At 42.7% G+C, this 22,456-nt stretch overlaps 1 protein-coding gene across 1 annotated transcript in view; it reads left to right on the forward strand.

Annotated features, from left to right (window-relative positions):
- grid1b (glutamate receptor, ionotropic, delta 1b) overlaps window positions 1-22,456 on the forward strand; it is a 711,417-nt gene that overhangs the window by 666,899 nt on the left and 22,062 nt on the right. Inside the window, exons 13-14 of the mRNA XM_052102777.1 lie at window positions 9,624-9,819; window positions 13,977-14,143. Of these exons, the coding sequence (XP_051958737.1) occupies window positions 9,624-9,819; window positions 13,977-14,143 (363 nt within the window). The remainder of the gene's footprint in view (window positions 1-9,623; window positions 9,820-13,976; window positions 14,144-22,456) is intronic.

The raw sequence follows: 22,456 nt of genomic DNA on the forward strand, positions 1-22,456 counted from the left end.
GGGTTGATTTATTTATGACCATAATTTTTGTTCTTTTCAAGTTACAGCATGCTGTTTGACTGAGTTTTGCCACGGCAAGCACCACTCACATTTTCTTCAGGAAATGTACCTATCATTAGGGTTGCAACTCTATGTAACTCAATATTATTATCTTTATTTTATTATATCTCTTAACAAAACTCGGCACCTAACTCGTCCCGCACCGTTTGGCGTAGACCCACGAATGAGGTGTCAAATCGAACGGCCTATTGAGGACACGTGTGCTATGACTTTTATAAGCGATCGGAGTACGGTATTTGCCCCAGGGGCAAAAAAGCGGCGAAAAATCCCATAGACTTAACATTGAGACAAACTTTGAGCGTCACAGCTCCGAGCGAGGATTTCGCAGAAACGTGTGATTTGCCACATTTGAAGAGGCTGGCAGGCTCTGTAAGAGCATACCTCAATATGGGGTAAAAGTTGCACCCCTGGGGGCAGGAGCTGCCCAAAAATGCCCCAATTGACTTATAATGGTGTAGGACGGCCCATGAAATGAAAAGGCATAGGGATTTGTATTGAACATAGCTCTGGATCACAGTGTCATAGAGACGAGGGGTGGGCTCATTTTACTCAGACGACCAATCAGTCTCTCAGGATCATTGTGAAGCTATCAAGCCACGCCCTAGCAACCATTAAGAGCACCTTAGCAACAAGTCCCATAGACTTCTATTGAAACAGATCAAAGGGATATCTCCGGATAGAAGTGTCATAGAAACACAAGGGTGGTCTCGTTTGACTCGGGACAGCAAACAGCCAATCATGCATCAAATCAACACTTCCTAGCCCCTCCCTAGCAACCATTGTCGAGCACCTTAACAACCAAAATCCATAGAGGGATATCTTCCATTCTGAATGTCACAGAGGCATGGGAGTTGGTTTATATCATTCATACTGACAAGCAGCCTTTGGAGATTCATGATTGGCAGCTGCCAAGCCACTCCTAGCAACTAAACAGAGTACCCTAGCAACCGTTTAGCAGTAACTATATCTCTGCACCAGAAAATCAGAGAGACTTCTGGGTTGATTTATTTCAATCAGGATGGCAAGGACACTTGATTAGTATCACTATGGTAACTGCCTAGCAACCAGATGGGGTTACCCTAGCAACCGAGTAACAAATCACATATCTCTGCATCAGAAAAGCGTAGAGACTTCCGGGTTGACTTATTTCAATCAGGATGGCAAGGAGACTTCATTAGTATCACTATGGTAACTGCCTAGCAACCAGATGGGCTTACCCTAGCAACCGAGTAACAAATCACATATCTCTGCATCACAAAAACATACAGACTTCCGGTTTGACTTATTTCAATCAGGATGGCAAGGACACTTGATTACTATCACTATGGTAACTGCCTAGCAACCACATGGGGTTACCCTAGCAACCTACTAACAAATCACATATTTCTGCACCAGAACATTATACAGACTTCTGGGTTGATTTATTTATGACCACAATTTCTGTTCTTTTCAAGTTATAACATGCTGTTTGACGAGTTTTGCCACGGCAAGCACCACTCACATTTTCTTCAGGAAATGTACCTATCTAGTTTGTATTTTTATATCTCCGTACAAAAGTTCGGCACCTAACTCGTCCCGCACCGTTTGGCGTAGACCCACGAATGAGGTATCAAATCGAACGGCCTATTGAGGACACGTGTGCTATGACTTTTGTAAGCGATCGGGGGTACGGTATTTGCCCCAGGGGCAAAAAAGCGGCTGCAAAATCCCATAGACTTAACATTGCAAGAAACTTTGACGCATCACAGCTCCGAGCGAGGATTTCGCAGAAACGTGTGATTTGCTTCATTTGAAGAGGCTGGCAGGCTCTGTAAGATGGGGTAAAAGTTGCACCCCTGGGGGGCAGGAGCAGCCCAAAGTTGACCCCATTGACTTACAATGGTGTAGGACGGACCATGAAATAGGGATTTTGTATTGAACATAGCTCTGGATCACAGTGTCGTAGAGACAAGGGGGCGGGCTCATTTTACTCAGACGACCAATCAGTCTCTCGGGATCATTGTGAATCTATCAAGCCACGCCCTATTACAACAATTTAAAGCACCTTAGCAACAAGTCCCATAGACTTCTAATGAAAGACATCAAAGGGATATCTCCGGATAGAAGCGTCATAGAAACACAAGGGTGGTCTCGTTTGACTCGGGGCAGCAAACAGCCAATCATGAATCACCTCAACACTTCCTAGCCCCTCCCTAGCAACCGCTGTCGAGCACCTTAGCAACCAAAATCCATAGAGGGATATCTTCCATTCTGAATGTCACAGAGGCATGGGAGTTGGTTTATATCATTCATACTGACAAGCAGCCTTTGGAGATTCATGATTGGCAGCTGCCAAGCCACTCCCTAGCAACTACACAGAGTACCCTTGCAACCGTTTAGCAGTAACTATATCTCTGCACCAGAAAATCAGAGAGACTTCTGGCTTGATTTATTTCAATCAGGATGGCAAGGAGACTTCATAAGTATCACTAGGGTAACAACCTAGCAACCAGATGGGGTTACCCTAGCAACCGAGTAACAAATCACATATCTCTGCATCAGAAAAACGTAGAGACTTCCGGGTTGACTTATTTCAATCACGATGGCAAGGAGACTTGATTAGTATCACTATGGTAACTGCCTAGCAACCAGATGGGGTTACCCTAGCAACCGAATATCAAACAACATATCTCTGCCCCAGAAAATAGTACAGACTTCCGGGTTGACTTATTTCAATCAGGATGGCAAGGACACTTGATTAGTATCACTATGGTAACTTCCTAGCAACCATATGGGGTTACTCTAGCAACCAAGTAACAAATCACATATCTCTGCATCAGAAAAACGTAGAGACTTCCGGGTTGACTTATTTCAATCAGGATGGCAAGGAGACTTGATTAGTATCACTATGGTAACTGCCTAGCAACCAGATGGGGTTACCCTAGCAACCGAGTAACAAATCACGTATCTCTGCATCACAAAAACGTAGAGACTTCTGGGTTGACTTATTTCAATCAGGATGGCAAGGAGACTTCATTAGTATCACTATGGTAACTGCCTAGCAACCAGATGGGGTTACCCTAGCAACCCACTAACAAATCACATATCTCTGCATCACAAAAACGTAGAGACTTCCGGGTTGACTTATTTCAATCAGGATGGCAAAGATACTTGATTAGTATCACTATGGTAACTGCCTAGCAACCAGATGGGGTTACCCTAGCAACCGAGTAACTAATCACATATCTCTGCATCAGAAAAACATAGAGGCTTCGGGGTTGACTTAATTCAATCAGGATGGCAAGGACACTACATTTGTATCACTATGGTAACTGCCTAGCAACCAGATGGGGTTACCCTAGCAACCGAGTAGCAAATCACATATCTCTGCATCACAAAAACATAGAGACTTCCGGTTTGACTTATTTCAATCAGCATGGCAAGGAGACTTCATTAGTATCACTATGGTAACTGCCTAGCCACCAGATGGGGTTACCCTAGCAACCAAGTAACAAGTCACATATCTCTGCATCAGAAAAACGTAGAGATTTCTGGGTTGGTTTATTTCACTCAGGATGGCAAGGAGACTTCATAAGTATCACTATGGCAACTGCCTAGCAACCACATGGGGTTACCCTAGCAACCGAGTAACAAATCACATATCTCTGCATCAGAAAAACATAGGGATTTCTGGGTTGGTTTATTTCAATCAGGATGGCAAAGACACTTGATTATAATCACTATGGTAACTGCCTAGCAACAAGGAGGGGTTACCCTAGCAACCAAATAACAAATCACATATCTCTGGATCAGAACATCGTAGAGACTTCCTGGTTGACTGATTTTACTCTGGATAGCAAGGACACTTGATAAGTATCACTATGGTAACTGCCTAGCAACCACATGGGGTTACCCTAGCAACCGAGTAACAAATCACATATCTCTGCATCAGAAAAACATAGGGATTCTGGGTTGGTTTATTTCAATCAGGATGGCAAAGACACTTCATTATAATCACTATGGTAACTGCCTAGCAACAAGGAGGGGTTACCCTAGCAACAGAGTAACATATCAAATATCTCTGCATCAGAAAAACGTAGAGACTTCCGGGTTGACTTATTTGACTCAGGATGGAAAGGAGCCATGTATTGTATTACCTTGGTAACTGCATGGCAACCACATGGGGTTACCCTAGCAACCGAGTAACAAATCACATATCTCTGCACCAGAAAATCGTAGAGATTTGTGGGTTGGTTTATTTCAATCAGGATGGCAAAGACATTTGATTAGAATCACTATGGTAACTGCCTAGCAACAAGGAGGGGTTACCCTAGCAACCAATTAACAAATCACATATCTCTGGATCAGAACATCGTAGACACTTCCGGGTTGACTGATTTTACTCAGGATAGCAAGGAGACTTGAGAAATATCACTATGGTAACTGCCTAGCAACCAGATGGGGGTACCCTAGCAACCGAGTAACAAATCACATATCTCTGCATCATAAAAACGTACAGACTTCCGGGTTGACTTATTTCAATCAGGATGGCAAGGAGACTTGATTACTATCACTATGATAACTGCCTAACAACCAGATGGGTTACCCTAGCAACCGAGTAACACATCGCATATCTCTGCCCCAGAAAACAGTACAGACTTCCGGGTTGACTTATTTCACTCAGGACGGAAAGGAGCCATGTATTGTAAAGCCTTGGTAACTGCATAGCAACCACATGGCCTTACCCTAGCAACCGAGTAACAAATCACATATTTCTGCACCAGAAAATCGTACAGACTTCTGGGTTGATTTATTTATGACCATAATTTTTGTTCTTTTCAAGTTATAACATGCTGTTTGACTAGTTTTGCCACGGCAAGCACCACTCACATTTTCTTCAGGAAATGTACCTATCTAGTTATTATTATTCTTCTTACTCAGAAATTTCTATATCTAACTCCTCCTAGAGCTTTTAAGCTACAGGCACCAAACTCGGCTCAGACACTCAAACTGTTCTGACTCGAGTTGCTATATCTTTTCTAACTGATCGGACTTACGGTTTACCTAAAAATGACGATCAAACTCGGAAAAAACTCCCATTGACTTAACATTGCGGAATGTTCAGAAATTTAAATCCCAACTGACATTTTCACACACACAGACAAAAAGGGCCTGTCAGCCCTGCATCTCTCCCTCTCTCTCTCCCTCAGAGGATTTATTTTATCAAGCAGCCAAAAAGTAATGACCTAAAATCTTCATAGCCACATGCTAAAACATGCTATGGTAACTGCCTAACAACCAGATGGGGTTACCCTACCAACCGAGTAACAAATCACATATCTCTGCACCAGAAAATCGTAGAGACTTCTGGGTTGATTTATTTAAATCCGGATGGCAAGAGGACTTGATAAGTATCACTATGGTATCTGCCTAACAACCAGATGGGGTTACCCTAGCAACCGAGTAACAAATCACATATCTCTGCAACAGAAAATCATAGAGACTTCTGGGTTTATTTATTTCAATCAGGATGGCAAGGAGACTTGATAAGTATCACTTTGGTAACTGCCTAGCAACCAGATGGGGTTACCCTAGCAACCGAGTAACAAATCACATATCTCTGCACCAGAAAATCATAGAGACTTCTGGGTTGATTTATTTCAATCAGGATGGCAAGGAGACTTGATAAGTATCACTATGGAAACTTCATAGCAAACAGATGGGGTTACCCTAGCAACCGAGTAACAAATCACATATCTCTGCACCAGAAAATCATAGAGACTTCTGGGTTGATTTATTTCAATCAGGATGGCAAGGAGACTTGATAAGTATCACTATGGTAACTGCCTAGCAACCAGATGGGGTTACCCTAGCAACCGAGTAACAAATCACATATCTCTGCAACAGAAAATCGTAGAGACTTCTAGGTTGATTTATTTCAATCAGGATGTAAAGGAGACTTGATAAGTATCACTATGGTAACTGCCTAGCAACCAGATGGGGTTACCCTAGCAACCGAGTAACAAATCACATATCTCTTGATTTGTAGATTCAAAAGAACCGGCTCATTAGAGTCATTTGTTTGGGAATCAGACTACACTGGTCACACTGTATGTTTCACACTGTAGATTCAAAAGAACTGGCTCATTAGAGTCATTTGTTTGGGAATCAGACTACACTGGTCACACTGTATGTTTCACATTGTAGATTCAAATGAACCGGCTCATTAGAGTCATTAATTTGGGAATCAGACTACACTGGTCACACTGTATGTTTCACATTGTAGATTCAAATGAACCGGCTCAATAGAGTCATTCATTTGGGAATCAGACTACACTGGTCACACTGTATGTTTCACACTGTAGATTCAAAAGAACCGGCTCATTAGAGTAATTCGTTTGGGAATCAGACTACACTGGTCACACTGTATGTTTTACACTGTACATTCAAAAGAACTGGCTCATTAGAGTCATTTGTTTGGGAATCAGACTACACTGGTCACACTGTATGTTTCACATTGTAGATTCAAAAGAACTGGCTCATTAGAGTCATTAATGTTGTAATCAGACTACACTGGTCACACTGTATGTTTCACACTGTAGATTCAAAAGAACTGGCTCATTAGAGTCATTAATGTTGTAATCAGACTACACTGGTCACACTGTATGTTTCACACTGTAGATTCAAAAGAACCAACTTTAAAATTCAAACTAATTTAAACTTTAGACTAATTTAAACTTTAAACTAATTTAAACTATAAACTAATTTAAACTTCAAACTACTTTAAACTTCAAACTACTTTAAACTTCAAACTACTTTAAACTATAAACTACTTTAAACTCATTTAAACTAATTTAAACTTCAGACTACTTTAAACTATAAACTAATTTAAACTTCAAACTACTTTAAACTTCTTCAAACTTTCTGGTCCAAACTTTCACAAGCCAACTTAAAGTTTGTACTCAAACTTTTTAATCTAGTTATTATTCCGATTCTTCTTATTCTTCTTAGTGGTGAAATTTCGGTATCTAACTCCTCCTAGAGCTTTTAAGCTACAGGCACCAAACTCGGCACAGACCTTCAGACTAATCCTGAATAGTGTGCTATATCTTTTCTAACTGATCGGACTTACGGTTTTCCTAAAAATGACGATCAAACTCGGAAAAAACTCCCATTGACTTAACATTGCGTAATGTTCAGAAATTTAAATCCCAACTGACATTTTCACACACACAGCCAAAAAGGGCCTGTCAGCCCTGCATCTCTCCCTCTCTCTCTCCCTCAGAGGATTTATTTTATCAAGCAGCCAAAAAGTAATGACCTAAAATCTACATAGCCACATGCTAAAACATGCTAAAAACGTGCTAGCATCATGCTAACACATTCTTTCATTGACTAGTGAAGTGCTAAAACAAGCTAAAAATGTGCTAGCATCATGCTAAAATCGCCTAGCGAACTGCTAAAACGTGCTAAAAACGTGCTAGCATCGCCTAGCGAAGTGCTAAAACATGCTAAAAACGTGCTAGCATCATGTTAACACATGCTAGCATCGCCTAGCGAAGTGCTAAAACATGCTAAAAACGTGCTAGCATCATGCTAACACATGCTAGCATTGCGTAGCGAAGTGCTAAAAAATGCTAAAAACGTGCTATCATAATGATAACACATGCTAGCATCGCCTAGCGAAGTGCTAAAACATGCTAAAAACATGCTAGCATCATGCTAACACATGCTAGCATCGCCTAGCGAAGTGCTAAAACATGTTAAAAACGTGCTAGCATCATGCTAACACATGCTAGCATCGCCTAGCGAAGTGCTAAAACATGCTAAAACGTGTCTATCTATCTATGTATCTATCTGAGTGTCTATCTCTATCTATCTATCTATCTATCTATCTATCTATCTAGCAACTAAGTTAAACTTTAAACTACTTTAAACTACAAACTACTTTAAACTTTAAACTAGTTTAAACTACACACTAATTTAAACTTTAAACTACTTTAAACTATAAACTACTTTAAACTAATTTAAACTTCAAACTACTTTAAACTTCTTCAAACTTTCTGGTCCAAACTTTCACAAGCCAACTTAAAGTTTGTCTCGACTAACTTTTTTTTCTAGTTTTTAATGCATTCCTCTGGTGTTAGTGACCCGGCACCTCATTCCATCCCCTGTACCTCATCCATTTTTGGAGTTATGCCCCACCTCTGTAGTATCCCTCAACCTTTCTGTTATAATGGCAAAATTGCTAAATAATTATTATTGCTTGTGACCAAAAGTGTATAGGGTCATTAGTGACCGGAGATATGTAATAGTGTCGCAATATATACAGTATTTGTGCTTACGTTAATGACTAAACATAAGCTGATAGGTTCTTTGAACTTGTTACCTGTAAGCCAGTCAGCTTACTCAAATGTGAAATGTCAAGCCAATCAGCTCATTAAGCTGACAAGTCCTTTGGTGTGTAATTTGGTAGCCAATTAATTTAAGTACTCTCTCTTTGCCTAACATTTAAATTTGCTCACTTTGCAAGTTCACTGCAGCGCACTGCAAGAGCTTAATATGAAAATGCTATTTGCTCAGGTGGTTGCTGGGGCTTTTTCTTCTATTGGCTTACACAGTAAGGTCTATTTTTGGCCTTGCGTCTTTCTCAAGGTAGGCTAAGGCCAAATCAGGCACTGGCAAACATATCTATTTTACGTCATTTGTTCAAATCTATCCACACAATATACTTGTTAATAAGCTCTGGGCTTTCCTGTTCCAGGTACACGATATGAGTCAGGTCACTACCCATTTAAGCTTTTCGGCAGAGCAGGATCAGACACAAATAGAGATTTAGTTCATTAGTGTTATGCCATTTGTGCAATTTGCAAGTAAGCCAGTTTCACTGTAGTGCACTGTAAATGTTTTTGTGTTGATTTTCTGTGCTTGAACATATACATATTATACATGCTATTTGTTCTTCAAGGTGGCACTGTTGTTTCAGTGATTGGCTTGATTTACGTTTGACATTGCTATTTGATGAAGAAACAACATGGAAGTAAACTAAAGCAATTGCATAATATGAACAGTATGATATTATGGCTGTTGACATTTGATCTAAAATTATGCAAGTTGTACATCTATTTAAGTTGTATGACTCAATAAGTGCCTGAGAAAATACATATGTATAGTTTATGTGATGTGTGTAGCTTCATATGCATTTGAAAAGTTCAAAAGTTTCTAATGCAGACTTAATTTTTTTCACTGCTTTATCACTCAAATTACTGTCTACACAGTATGTTTAGTTCCATCTAAACCCTTTCCATGTCACATATTACATATTGAATCAGTATTTCCAGCTTAAGAGTGGGGTTGAGCTAATGCTAATTTTTTTGAAAGGCACTATGAACTCAAACTTTATTCCACAAATTCAGAATACTGTTACATCGCTGTGTGTGCAATGATTAGAATTGCTGTGAAACTGAGAACTCAATTGTGTTTTAGTGTCTACTGCAACCACACCGTACACCATGGCGAGCATCCAATGTACATCTGACATGTCCTTCACTCTTTATTTCCCTTCAAATTCATCTATCCAACAGAACGTTTCAGGATCTTGCGAGGCAGATGGACTATTCCTACGGCACTGTCAGGGACTCGGCGGTGTATGATTACTTCAGAGCCAAGGGCACAAATCCACTGGAGCAGGACAGCACATATGCGGAGCTTTGGAGGACCATCAACAAAAACAACGGACAGGACTTTTCCGTGTCCAGCCCCTCTGAAGGCATACGCAAGGTGCATGATCTTATTGTATAACAAACTCTTTTAACACATTTCATTTATTTTAAGGAACAATTTAGTAGGGCTGAGTGTTGGTAAAGATGAATTGATTAAAATGTTCTTAAATATAAAATACAATTTTCTCAGTTAATGCTGTCAAATAGCCTATACAGGTTACCTTCTAACTTGATATATAATGATTTTTTTCATTACCATTTTGGTATTCTATCAAATTATGTAAATATGACATCTTGCACTTGCATATTATATAGCACATGTTATATATATATATATATATATATATATATATATATATATATATATATACACATTCAGTTGAGGTCAGAAGTTTACATACATACTTGGGTAGAAGTCACTAAAACTCATTTTTAAACCACTTGACAAATGTCATATTAGCAAACTATAGTTTTGCAAGTCGTTAGATCATTAGATCTACTTTGTGCATGACATGAGTAATATTTTCCAACTATTGTTTACAGACAGATTGCTTCACTTTTAATGGACTATATTACAATTCCAGTGGGTCAGAAGTTTAAATACACTAAGTTAACTTTGCTATTAAGCAGCATGTAAAATTCCAGAAAATTATGTCAAGCCTTTAGACAATTAGCCAGTTAGCTTCTTATAGGCTAACTGGCTAAATGGAGTCAAATGGAGGTGTACCTGTTTAAGGCCTACCTTCAAACTCAGTGCCTCTGTATTTGACATCATGGGAAAATCAACAGAAATCAACCAAGACCTCAGAAATAAAAGTTGTGGAACTCCACAAGTCTGGTTCCAAATACCTGAATGTACCACTTTCATCTGTACAAACAATAGTACACAAGTATAAACACCATGGTACAATGCAGCCATCATACTGCTCAAGAAGTAGATACATTCTGTCTCCTAGAGATGAGCGTAGTTTGGTGCAAAAAGTTCAAATTTAATCCCAGAACAACAGCAAAAGACCTTGTGAAGATGCTGGAGAAAATAGGGAGACAAGTATGTATATCCACAGTAAAACGAGTCCTATATCATCATTACCTGAAAGGCTGCTCAGCAAGGAAGAAGCCACTGCTCCAAAACCACCATAAAAAAGCCAGACTACAATTTGCAAGTGCACATGGGGACGAAGGCCTTACATTTAAAGACATTTTCTCTGGTCTGTTGAAACAAAAATTTTACGCTTTGGCCATAATGACCATAATTATGTTTGGAGAAAAAAGGGAAAAAGAGTCTTGCCAGCCGAAAAACACCATCCGAACTGTGAAGCATGGGGGTAGAAGCATCATGCTGGAGGGACTGGTGCATTTCACAAAATAGATGACATCATGAGGAAGGAAAGTTATGTGGATATATTGAAGCAACATCTAAAGAGATCAGTCAGGAAGTTAAAGCTCTGTTGCAAATGGGTCTTCCAAATAGACAATGACCCCAAGCATACCTCCAAAGTTATGTAAAAATGGCTTAAGGACAACTAAGTCAAGGTATTGGAGTGGCCATCACAAAGCACTGACCTCAATCCGATAGAACATTTGTGGACAGAACTGAAAGCGTGTGCGAGCAATGAGTCCTACAAACCTGATTCAGTTACACCAGTTCTGTCTGGAGGAATGGGCCAAACTTCCAGCAACTTATTGTGAGAAGCTTGTGGAAGGATACCCAAATCGTTTGACTCAAGTTATACAATTCAAAGGCAATGCCACCAAATACTAACAAAGTATATGTAAACTTCTGACTCACTGGGAATGTGATGAAAGATATAATAGCTGAAATAAATCATTCTCCCTACTATTATTCTGATATTTCATATTCTTAAAATAATGCTGAGATCCTAACTGTCCTAAGACTGTTTTCTTCGATTAAATGTCAGGACTTTTGAAAAACTGAGTTTAAATTATTTGGCTGTGGTGTACGTAAACTTTTGACTTCATATCTATTGTTTAAATGCATAATTTGTACTATGTAAAAGTATTAACATTGATTTGAAGAACACATGCTAAACAGGTACTGTATCTTTAGGAAAAGCGTCAGTTCAGCGAGTGTCTCACAGTAGTGTTTCGGTTGAGCGCACATGAACAAAAGTGGAGTCAAATGTGTGATAAGAAATAAATGTGTTTTGATCAACAACTGACTGTAAAACCAGAACAGAAATTATATCAAGAGACATTATTCAATTAAAAATGGATTGTGTTGATCTTGTCTTTGGATACACACCAAACCAAACTTTTACTCTCAACACACAGTGAAAAACTACTTATTTAATTAATCACTGGTGAGTGAAATCTTGACTTTAACCAGCTAGTGACTATTTACACACATTTTAGCTGCCAAAATTGTCTTGCATATGTGAGTGATTAACTTGCATTGTTGAGGGTTGCACATAGATTAAATTATGGGATTTTAAGAATCGATATTGAATTGTTTAAATGGAGTGATTCATCTGAAAATCTATATTTTTACCCAACCCTACAAATTACATATCTGCATTACTGTCTAGATAGCTGTTTTGTATGATGACATTGACTTAGAGTTTTCGTAAATCATTGACATATTGGTTGCTGTCTGTCTATTTCTAACTAGACAATTTTCTGTAAAGTCATCTTTTAAAATACCTTAATATGATAATTTACATAGTGTGTCAGTTCTTCAAGACTCAACATAGAAGAAGTAGTATATTTGTGGGAGCGGTAGTGTACCGGTTAGTGCGCTGCGCTACGAACCTGGCGACCTGAGTTTGATTCCTGCTCATGGCCAACACCAGTGATGATTATCTGAACCAGTCCCAGGCCTCCCCTAGGTCGACTCAGCCTAAAATGAGTACCTGGTGCGGTGTCAACATCGCCACTTGGGAGACAAAGGCGGTCGGGCGTGGTGCTGGCCACCCACCCCCTCGTGTACCGTTCCGGCCTTCATAGGCGCTCGCTAACAGCACTTGCCCCTACAGTCTGTTAAGGCTAAATGGGGGATCTTTGTCTTTGTGAGTGAAAGAGAGAGAGACACTGACATACAGAATGCAGAGAAAGAGAGAATGCATGAATATGATGCTCTAGATTTCATTGTGTTTCTTGTTGTGCACTTCAATATGAAAACAGCCAAATCCCAGAACAGGTTTATGTTCATCATAGTTTCCATTTAAAAATCTTCTGATATATGGCATACACACAGCACGACCTGAGATATGAACTTCGTAAAGATGATTAATAAAAAAAAAACAACAAGGAGCTTGGTTTAAATGTTTTTCATCTTTGTTATCTTCCAAAATGACAGACATTATTTGGAATTGTCTGACAATGTTTTAAAAAATTGGCAAGTGACTTATTACATCTGGTTTGACTGGCAGTTTTTGTGGGGGCTTATTGTTGTGACATTCATTTTACAGTAGTTTTTAAGCCACCTGTAGTTGTTATAACACCCTATAACAGCACATATTCATCCAGACCCTGTGAGCACATACAATATCAAGTTTAGTGGTGAAGTTAGAACATTCAGGCTTTTGAGCATGCTCAGTTTGATCAGTGACCCTCCAACACACCCCTATTTGAAACGTTGTGCACCTCTGTGAAATGGAAGTTTAAATTTCACTGTTGTAAGTCTATAAAGCCAGGCTCTATGACAGAAAATCAGGAAATATGTGGGAATTTAAATCTTTGATTTCGACTCATATCTTTAATGATGTTATCCATTTGTTAAAGGCCGATACATGATCTTATGTCAAAATAAAGATCTACTTAAAAAAATATATATATATTATTGTGTTCAAAAATAATCAAAATTATGGACAGCTATACTTAAAAATTCAAATTTATTGAGCTTAATGATCATTGATATTTTTGAGTTCCCTGAACGTATTGTGTTAAGTTCATGGAATTTGAGATCCAGCGTGAATTGTTAAGTTGGTAAAACTAATTTGCTTGAAGTCAAAAAGGCTTTGTTGCCTTACTTTTTTTACAGTATAGAATGAGCAGATTTTTGATAGTTATCAACATATTTCTGTACAAGTAAACACAATTAGAATTTACTTATTTCAGGGAAATCATGGTAATCTTATGGTTTACTGATACTGTAGTTGTCTCTGCATTTTAAGCTGGGATTGGAGAAAGTACTCTTATATTGGAAAAATAATGCTCTCTTTAGCTTTAAAAATGAGGCTGTGTGTTTGTCCACAGGCCAAAAAAGGGCCATATGCATTCCTATGGGATATGGCAGTGGTGGAGTATGCAGCGCTGACAGATGACGACTGTACCATCACTGTATCCGGCAACAGTATGAGCAGCAAAGGCTACGGCATCGCCATGCAACACGGGAGTCCGTACAGAGACCTTATCTCACAAAAGTGAGTATATGCCTGTCTCCAACAACTTTTTCACTTTTTATAAAAATTGGAATACAAGTTGATAATTGAAAAAGAATAGATAATTGTATGATTCCAGGCAACACATCAGTGTTCTTTGCCAACCAGCCAAATGATGAAAATATAAAAAAATACAAATATTGACAAAAAATGAGGACCGTGTAATAGCATGCCACGTCAACTGCCTGTATATAGTATTATAGTATAGTATTTGTTTAGCTGTCTTTAATTTATCATGCTTTAATTGAAAATTATTGTATTCAATATTTATTTTACTGTAATTCTGCACACAATCACTGAATGTACATAAAGAAAATGTAAAAAGAATCGTTCCCTTTACAAAAAGCTTCACTATGATGCTGCGCTGCTAAGCGCTATGGGGAACAATCCTAGTTGTGACCGAGCTGTGAATATGTGTGCAACACATCAATGAACATTGACTGGAAATTATAGCCTCGGCTGATGTAATCATTAGATGCACCTGAGGCCAGGCTATGAATGGATGCGTCACCAGGTGTCGTCAGATCCTCTTTTTTCAGAGCGATTCTGTGGCTGTGTGTTTCACAAACCCTGTCAAAACTTTTTTTCTTTCAGTGATGCCGCCGGTCGGAGAGACGCTTGCGGGCTATCTCTCGCCAGGCTCAGCATCGTCACTTAAGAAGCCCTTTCTCCCCTCAAAGCCTTGTAGGACAACCTCCACTTTAGTGGGAAGGGCTTATCAAGCACCAGGTCAGGCTGGTGCTGCTCTGCTTACTATGCTGTTTTACAGGTGTACCAGGCTGACCTCCTGGATGACCTGAGTGTGGGTTCTGCGATTGACGAGCAAGCCTCAGACCCGCCTCGGTCCTGTTTGAAGGGAAGTTCAAAAGCAAAGCGTGAAGAGTCGTGCTCCTCCTCCCTGGGATTGGGGACAGTTTCGCTGCCCTCGCCAACCCCCGAAGCAAGACCTCAGGACTATAATTTCTAGTAAGAGAAAACCCTGATGGTCTTGCGCCTAGATTAGGGGGTAACTCCCCTCGGGACGGGGCGCGTGCTTCACTTCACCCCTCCCGGTACCCCCTCGAAGCCCCTCCATTCCCGCCACCTCTTGGTGTTTCGGGTTGCAGAGGCTTCCGTCAAAACTGGGTGTTTTCGCTGTTCCTGCATTTTAAAGGGGCCATGGTATGTGTTCCCCTTCCAGAGAGAGAGTTAGGATATTACACTAAATACTTCCCATTTCCCATGGAGGGTGAGGGGTGGCGTCTGGCTTAGATCTTAAAGCTTGAACTTCCCATGGGTGTTCAAGTCCTAGATGATGCCTATCAAGACGGTTGTGTCTCAAGCCCTACAACTCGTTTGGCTGGTCACCATCGATCTTATGATGCACTTCTATACTTCATTTAGAAGTTCTGCCACAACATGGAAAGTTCCTGAGGTTCGCTTCCGGGGGCGAAGTCTTCCAGTGTCAGGTTCTTTCATTCAGCCTAGCACTTTTTACCCGCACATTCACAATGCATGATGTAGCTCTGGCTCCTTGCGACTCCGGGGCATCTGCATTCTGAATTATGTAGACGACTGGCTGATCCTAGCGCAGTTCCAGGAACTGGCAGTTCAGCACAGGGACATCGTCTTAGCTCATCTGTTTCTCTGGGGTTGAGGCTCAACGCCAAGAAAAGCGTCCTCTCTCCCACTCAGAACACTGTCTATCAGGGCATCGTATTGAGTTCAATCACAATGCGGGCACAACTGTCTCCCGCTAGGATTGAGTCATTTCAGACCACCCTGAGCAAAGTCAGGCTAGGTCAAGGTTGCACTGTTATCAGTATCAATGATTTCCAGGTCTCAGGGCGACCGCGTCCTCAGTGATCCCTCTGGACCTTCTGCTCATGAGACCTTTTTTGTTGTGGCCCAAAGCCAGGGGATTCTTCCAAGGGCCAAAACCCCTAGGCTAATAAGGGTTACGCGCCTCAGGCTTCGTTCCCTTTCTATGTGGTTCAGACCCCAGTTTTCTGCCTTGGGTCCCACTCTAGGTGCGTCTTGTGGTCACAGGCTGCTAACAACAAACGCCTCCCTAAGTGGTCGTCCAGCTTAAGGGGATAGGAGGGTCGTCAACTCAGTTGTCACAGTCACTGTCTCGGGTTGATGGCTGTATTTCTGGCCCTGAAATACCTCCTCCTGAGGCTGCCATGTCTTGGTGCGGGTGGACAATACAGCGGTAGCCTCTTACATAAATCATCAAGGAGACCACGTTCTTGTCAGCTGTATTTCTGATGCTTCGGATTCTCCTTAGGGCCCAGGGCACGCTCCTGTCACTCAGGACACTTATATCCCTGGATGCCCGTATATGGGAGCAGATTTATTGTCCAGACAGAAAATACCAACAGGGGAGTTAAGAACTCCACCCTAAGGTAGTAACTGCCCAGAGCTCACCAGCAAGGGTTTTTGCCTCTTACTGATAGCACCGCGCTGGCCGAACAGGGCTTGGTTCTTGGAGCTAATTTCTTCCCTCGACGGCTCGCCTTGGGCGATTCCGAACAGGAAGGATCTTCTATCTCAGGCACAGGGCAATATTTCATCCCTGCCCCGAATTGTGGAATCTTTCATGTTTGGTCCCTATGGGTACCAACTGAGGAACACAGGGCTTTCTCCTGAGGTTATCGAGACCTTTTTAAATGCCGGGCTTTTCCACTTGGAACAAGTTTGTGTGAGATCGTATAGGGAAGAAGAGGACCTCTTCGCCTCTATGAACAGTGCAGTGTCTCCTCTACTTCTCCCTGAGTCACCCAGCCCCCTTTGGTCTGGACGTTAAGACACATACATGACCCAGAATGCATCTGTATGCGGTTCTTTCCCCAGTTTCTCTGCTCCTGGGAGTCTTGGCTAATGTTCACCAGCAAGGGTCTTGCCTCCTACTAATGGCGCTGTGCTGGCCGAACAGGATTTGGTTCTCTGAGTAATATATCTCCTCGACGGCTCGCCTTGGGCAATTCCGAACAGGGAGGACCTTCTTTCTCAGGCTCAGGGGACATATTCATCCCCGGCCCGAATTGTGAAACCTTTCATGCTTGGCCCCTGTAGGGTACCTGTAGAGGTTCACAGGGCTTTCTCCTGAAGTTATCGAGACCATTGCAAGTGCTAGGGCTCCCTCCACTTGGAACTGATCTAGGTAGATTTTACAGGGCAGAAGAGGACCTTGCGCAATGTCTCCTCTACTTCTCCCAGAGTCAACCAGTTCCCCCCCTTCGGGGGTGCTGATCATGGTGGCGCATACATGGCACAAATGTGCCTGCATGCGTTTCCTTCTAATAAGTTCATATTACAGAACCAGCTAACTGCCTGCTTGCTTCAGTTCTGGATTTTCTGTAGAAAGAACTGTCAGTGGGCACTTGCTTCGCCACTGCCAGGTTCTATGTGGCCTCCACTTCGGTTTGCCATGCCTTGGTGGGCGGGGTGCCCTCTAAGAGGCATCCTTGCTAGGACCTCTTCATAGGGTAAGACCCCCCTTTTAAACCTCTAGAGTCAGCGTTTGGTAGACTTCTGACTCTCAAGATGTTTTTTCTTATGGCATTTATGTCTCTATGGAGACTTGGGTACCTACAGGCTCTGTCTCTTTTGCTGGCCTGTTTTGAGTTGCCCCAGGTAGGACCAAAAGCATTCTTTGCACCCTCACCCTGACTACCTGCCCAAGGTGCCTTTTGCGACCCTTGGCCGGTTATTCTCTAAGCCTTCTGCTCCCTGCCGTTTGTAACGCCGGAGCAGCTAAGACTTCTCAGACTTTGTCCAGTCTGTACCCTTCAGACTTATGTCCACCACATTTGCTAGTGGCGTAAAGTCAGGGCAGCAATTCTTCACTTGGAAGCCGTGACCGGATGGCTTTAGCCACCCCACTTTGGGTGAGGGACATTACTGCCCGGGCCTATGAGGTGCGCGATCAAGCTTCGCCAGTAGGTTTTAGGGCGCACTCTACCAGTGGGCTCTCCTCCTCTAAAGCCTTGGCTAGAGGTCTCCCTCTGCAGCAAGTTGTGGTGCGGCAGGTTGGTCCTCTCCGCACATATTCATTAGACTTTGTGAACAAGTTTGTGATGCAGCAGGCCTCTCCGCACACATTCAACAGTTTTTATGACAAGTTTGTTTTGTGATAGGGTTCTTTTCACGCACATTCACCGAACTTTATGGGTTAGATGCTTTACTACTCCGGACTCTTATGTCCTTGAGTCGACATCTCAGCCCATGCCTAAACAAGTTTGTGATGCGGCAGGTTGTCCTCTCCGCACACATTCATTAGACTTTTATAGTTTGGATGTTCTGCACTCCGGGCTCTTATGCCCTTGAGTTGACATCTCAGCGCTCATGTCTGAGACCTCTCGTGTTTTTGTGAGTACACTGCACAACCGTAGGGGTCCGTACAGCCCCCAGTGCAGCGGTGTGGGTATTGCGCTCCCCATAGCGCTTAGCAGTGCAGCATCATAGTGAAGCTTTTTGTAAAGGGAACGTCTCGGGTTACATGTGTAATCCTTCTTCCCTGAAAAAAGCGGAACGAGATGCTGTGCTTCTTTGCTGCACTGGGACGTCCCAGGACTGCTCTTCAAAAAGTAGTATCTGACGACACCTGGTGATGCATCCATTTATTGCCTGGCCTCAGGTGCATCTAATGATTACATCAGCCGAGGCTATAAATTCCGGTCAATGTTCATTGACGTGTTGCACACATATTCACAGCTCGGTCACAACTAGGATTGTTCCCCATAGCGCTTAGCAGCGCAGCATCTCGTTCCACTTTTTTCAGGGAACAAGGGTTACACATGTAACCCGAGACGTTATTGTAATTACACAAAAAGATTTCTAGATACATTCATGAGAATTTTACTATACTATAGTATACTACTATATTCTATTATATGCTATATTATTCTATATTATTCCATTGTATACTATACTACTCTTTAATATACTATTATATGCTATATTTTACAATTCTGTCCTGTACTATACTATTCTATATTAAATAATGATATAACAGTGGCTCAGTGTGTAGCACTGTTGCCTATCAGCAAGAAGGTCCCGGGTTCGAGTCCCGGCTGAAGTGTGGAGTGTGTATGTATTGTGGGGGTTTCCTCTGGGTGCTCTGGATTCCCCATAGTCCAGAAGACATGCAGGGTAAGTTAATTGGAGAGTTTAAATTCCCTGTAGTGTGAGCAAGACTGAGAATGTGTCTGTCAGAAATGTGTATATATGCCTTTCGCCTGAGACAGCTGCGATAGGCCTAACCTGAATTCAGTATAGCCTACAGTTACTTATTAAAATTTTGTTAGGCAACATTCAGAATACGTCTATCATAATGACCACAAAATAAGACTGAAACAGTGTGATGTGAGAAACAGTGTGCACACTTGTCCTCACGCTCTCTAGTCCCCAGAGCAGCATGTGAGCAGTGTTGCCAGGGTTTCATGCCAAATTGGGCTAATCACAGGTTAAAATTATAGCATCACGGGTTGTGGTTTTTGGGGATGTCACCAGAGGGCTTAATGGTAGACGCTAGATTATGAAAATATGTCTTAGTCATGTATAATGATTCCGGGATTGAATATCTGGCAACTGCACCAGAATATTGTTGTCTTAATCAGTGTGCTGTCAGCTGTGCACCAGAATCAACACAGCCAAAATAGCAAATATTACATTCAAGCACATGATACATTGTTTCCAGCAATTGTTAATACTGTGGAAATTTATTTATATAACATATCATATGAAGTGATTCCACAAAATGTTTTTTTGACAATTGAAATCAAAGGAGTAAAAGAATTAATAGCACCTAAAAATAATAAAAGTGTCAGTAATAGAAGTTGAAAATACAAAGAATAATCTGGCCTATATATGGAAGCAAGCCTAGTTAAATTATTCATAAACTACAGTGTTGTCACAGGAGCTCACAGAGTTGCATGTTTAATTTTCGCAATGGCATCCAGTTATCATCTCGAAAATGTAGGTAATTTGCATGTATCTACTGTAATTCTGTATCAAAATGTATTAATATTTGTTGGTTCAATCAAATAATGGGTTAAGAAGAAGATTAAAATGTGTCGATGAGTTGACACTAGGGGTCACACCTGCGGAGCCCAGACATCTCTGATCTTGAGAAAAGGCCAATGGAAATTGGCGTGTGTATTTTGCATGCCACTCCCCCGGACATACGGGTATAAAAGGAGTGACACTGCAAACACACATCAGGTATCGAGCCAAAGACCCGGCCATTTCAGCAGTTGGTTCAGTGTTGTGGCAGGAGGGACAATGTCTCGTTCCCTCCATCAAGGAACGGAGGTTACGTTAGTAACTGAGACCAAGGACAGAGAGCCTCTGCCCAAGGAAGACGCGGTTTACCGGCAGGGAAACCATTTTGCATAATATACATCACACTGGGTTGCCTAGGGGGACAACGAGCACATGTGGAGCACATACCTCAGTACGGGGGCCTGGTAACACCCGTACTGGGGCGGCAGCGAGCCTCTCTGAAGACTCGACGGCCACTAGGCTAGGGAGGAAGAACGTCCAGGGTTCACACTTCTTGCGAACGCAACTGGGGAAAGAGCACACATCTTTGCCTCAAGGGAGGGGAAGTGCGCTATGCACAAGCGATACACCCAGCCAGCTGACCCGGACTTACCTGTTTGTGTCACCTGATAACACACAGGACGAAACCCTGAGGTTATAGAACCTTGCAAAGATGTTAGGTGTTGCCCAGCCCGCGGCTCTACATATGTCTGCTAGAGAGGCGCCGTGGTCTCAGAAAGGGGTCGTGGGAACCTTGGGCACGTAGCCCGGTCTTTTTTCAGGATGACGTGAGAGTAAGCCGGACCGAGCTCTAGGCACAGTTCGCTGACAGAGAACGCTTGCAGGTCCCCTACTCTCTTGATGGAGGTGAGCGCTGTCAGGAGGGCGGTCTTCAGAGAGAGCGCCTTTAGCTCTGCTGACTCAATGGGCTCGAAGGGAGCTCCCCGAAGGACCACGGAGAGGTCCCACAAGGGAACGAGGCGCAGCCTGGGGGGGTTTAACCTCCTCACACCTCTCAGGAACCTGATGGTCAAATCGTGCTTCCCTAAATACTTACCTTCCACTGCATCGTGATGTGCCACTATGGCGGCCACATACACTTTCAAGGTGGAGGGGGACAGCCGTCCCTCCAACTTTTCCTGCAGAAAGGAAAGCACTGACCCAACTGCGCATCTCTGGGGTTCTTCACCTCGGGAAGAACACCACTGATTAAACAGATGCCACTTCAGGCTGTAAAGACCTGAAGTGGCAAAGGCCTGAAGTGGCAACACGTGCTTGTCCCGGATCAATGCCAAAAGCCTCCTCAGGGCAAGGAGTACCACCAGCAACTCGAGGCAGTTGATGTGCCAGCGCAGTAGCGGGCCGGTCCAAGGGCAGACGACTGAGTGCCAGTTGCACACAGCACCACAGCCCCATTGGGAGGCAGCAGTCGTAACCACGACATGCCTGGGGACCTGGCCTAGGGGAACTCCTGGAGAGGAACGTTAGGTCTGACCAGGGGCTGAAGAAGCGGCAACAAGCTTGCGTGACCAGGACATGGTGTGTGCCGTGGTGCCATGCTCGTCTCTCGACTCGGGTCTGTAGCCAGTGCTGAATTGGTCTCATATGCATCAACCCAAGAGGTGTGACCGTCGCTGAGGATGCCATATGCCCCAAAGGATTTCAGTGGGACCAACGTGTGCTGTTTGAACACATGCAGACAACTCAGCACTGACTGTGCAAGCTCGTTGGTGAGGTGCGCCGTCATTGAGACCGAGTCCAACTCCATACCGAGAAAAGAGATGCTCTGAACCGAGAGGATCTTACTCTTTTCCCAGTTGAAGCCCCAAGCGGCTGAGGTGCCTGAGCACCAGGTCCCTGTGAGCACACAACATGTCCCGCGAGTGAGCTAAGATTAGCCAGTCGTCGAGATAGTTGAGGATGCGGACGCCCACTTCCATTAGTGGGGCAAGGGCTGCCTCTGCGACTTTCATGAAGATGTGAGGGGACAAGGACAGGCCGAAGGGGATGACTTTTTTGTACTGATATGCCTGACCCTCGAAGGCAAACCGGAGAAAGGGTAGAATGCATTTCTGCGTGAGCATCTTGAACTGGAGTCTGTGCAGAGCCCGGTTCAGAAATCGCAGGTCGAGGATTGTCCGCAACCCGCCGCCTTTTTTGGGTACGATGAAGTAGAGGCTGTAAACCCCTTCTTCACCTCGGCTGGACCGGCTCTATCACGAAATTTTGTAGAAGGGAGGCGATCTCCGTGCTTAAGGCAGCAGCATT

This window comes from Xyrauchen texanus, chromosome 33, assembly GCF_025860055.1.
Source record: "Xyrauchen texanus isolate HMW12.3.18 chromosome 33, RBS_HiC_50CHRs, whole genome shotgun sequence".
Taxonomy (NCBI): Eukaryota; Metazoa; Chordata; class Actinopteri; order Cypriniformes; family Catostomidae; genus Xyrauchen; species Xyrauchen texanus.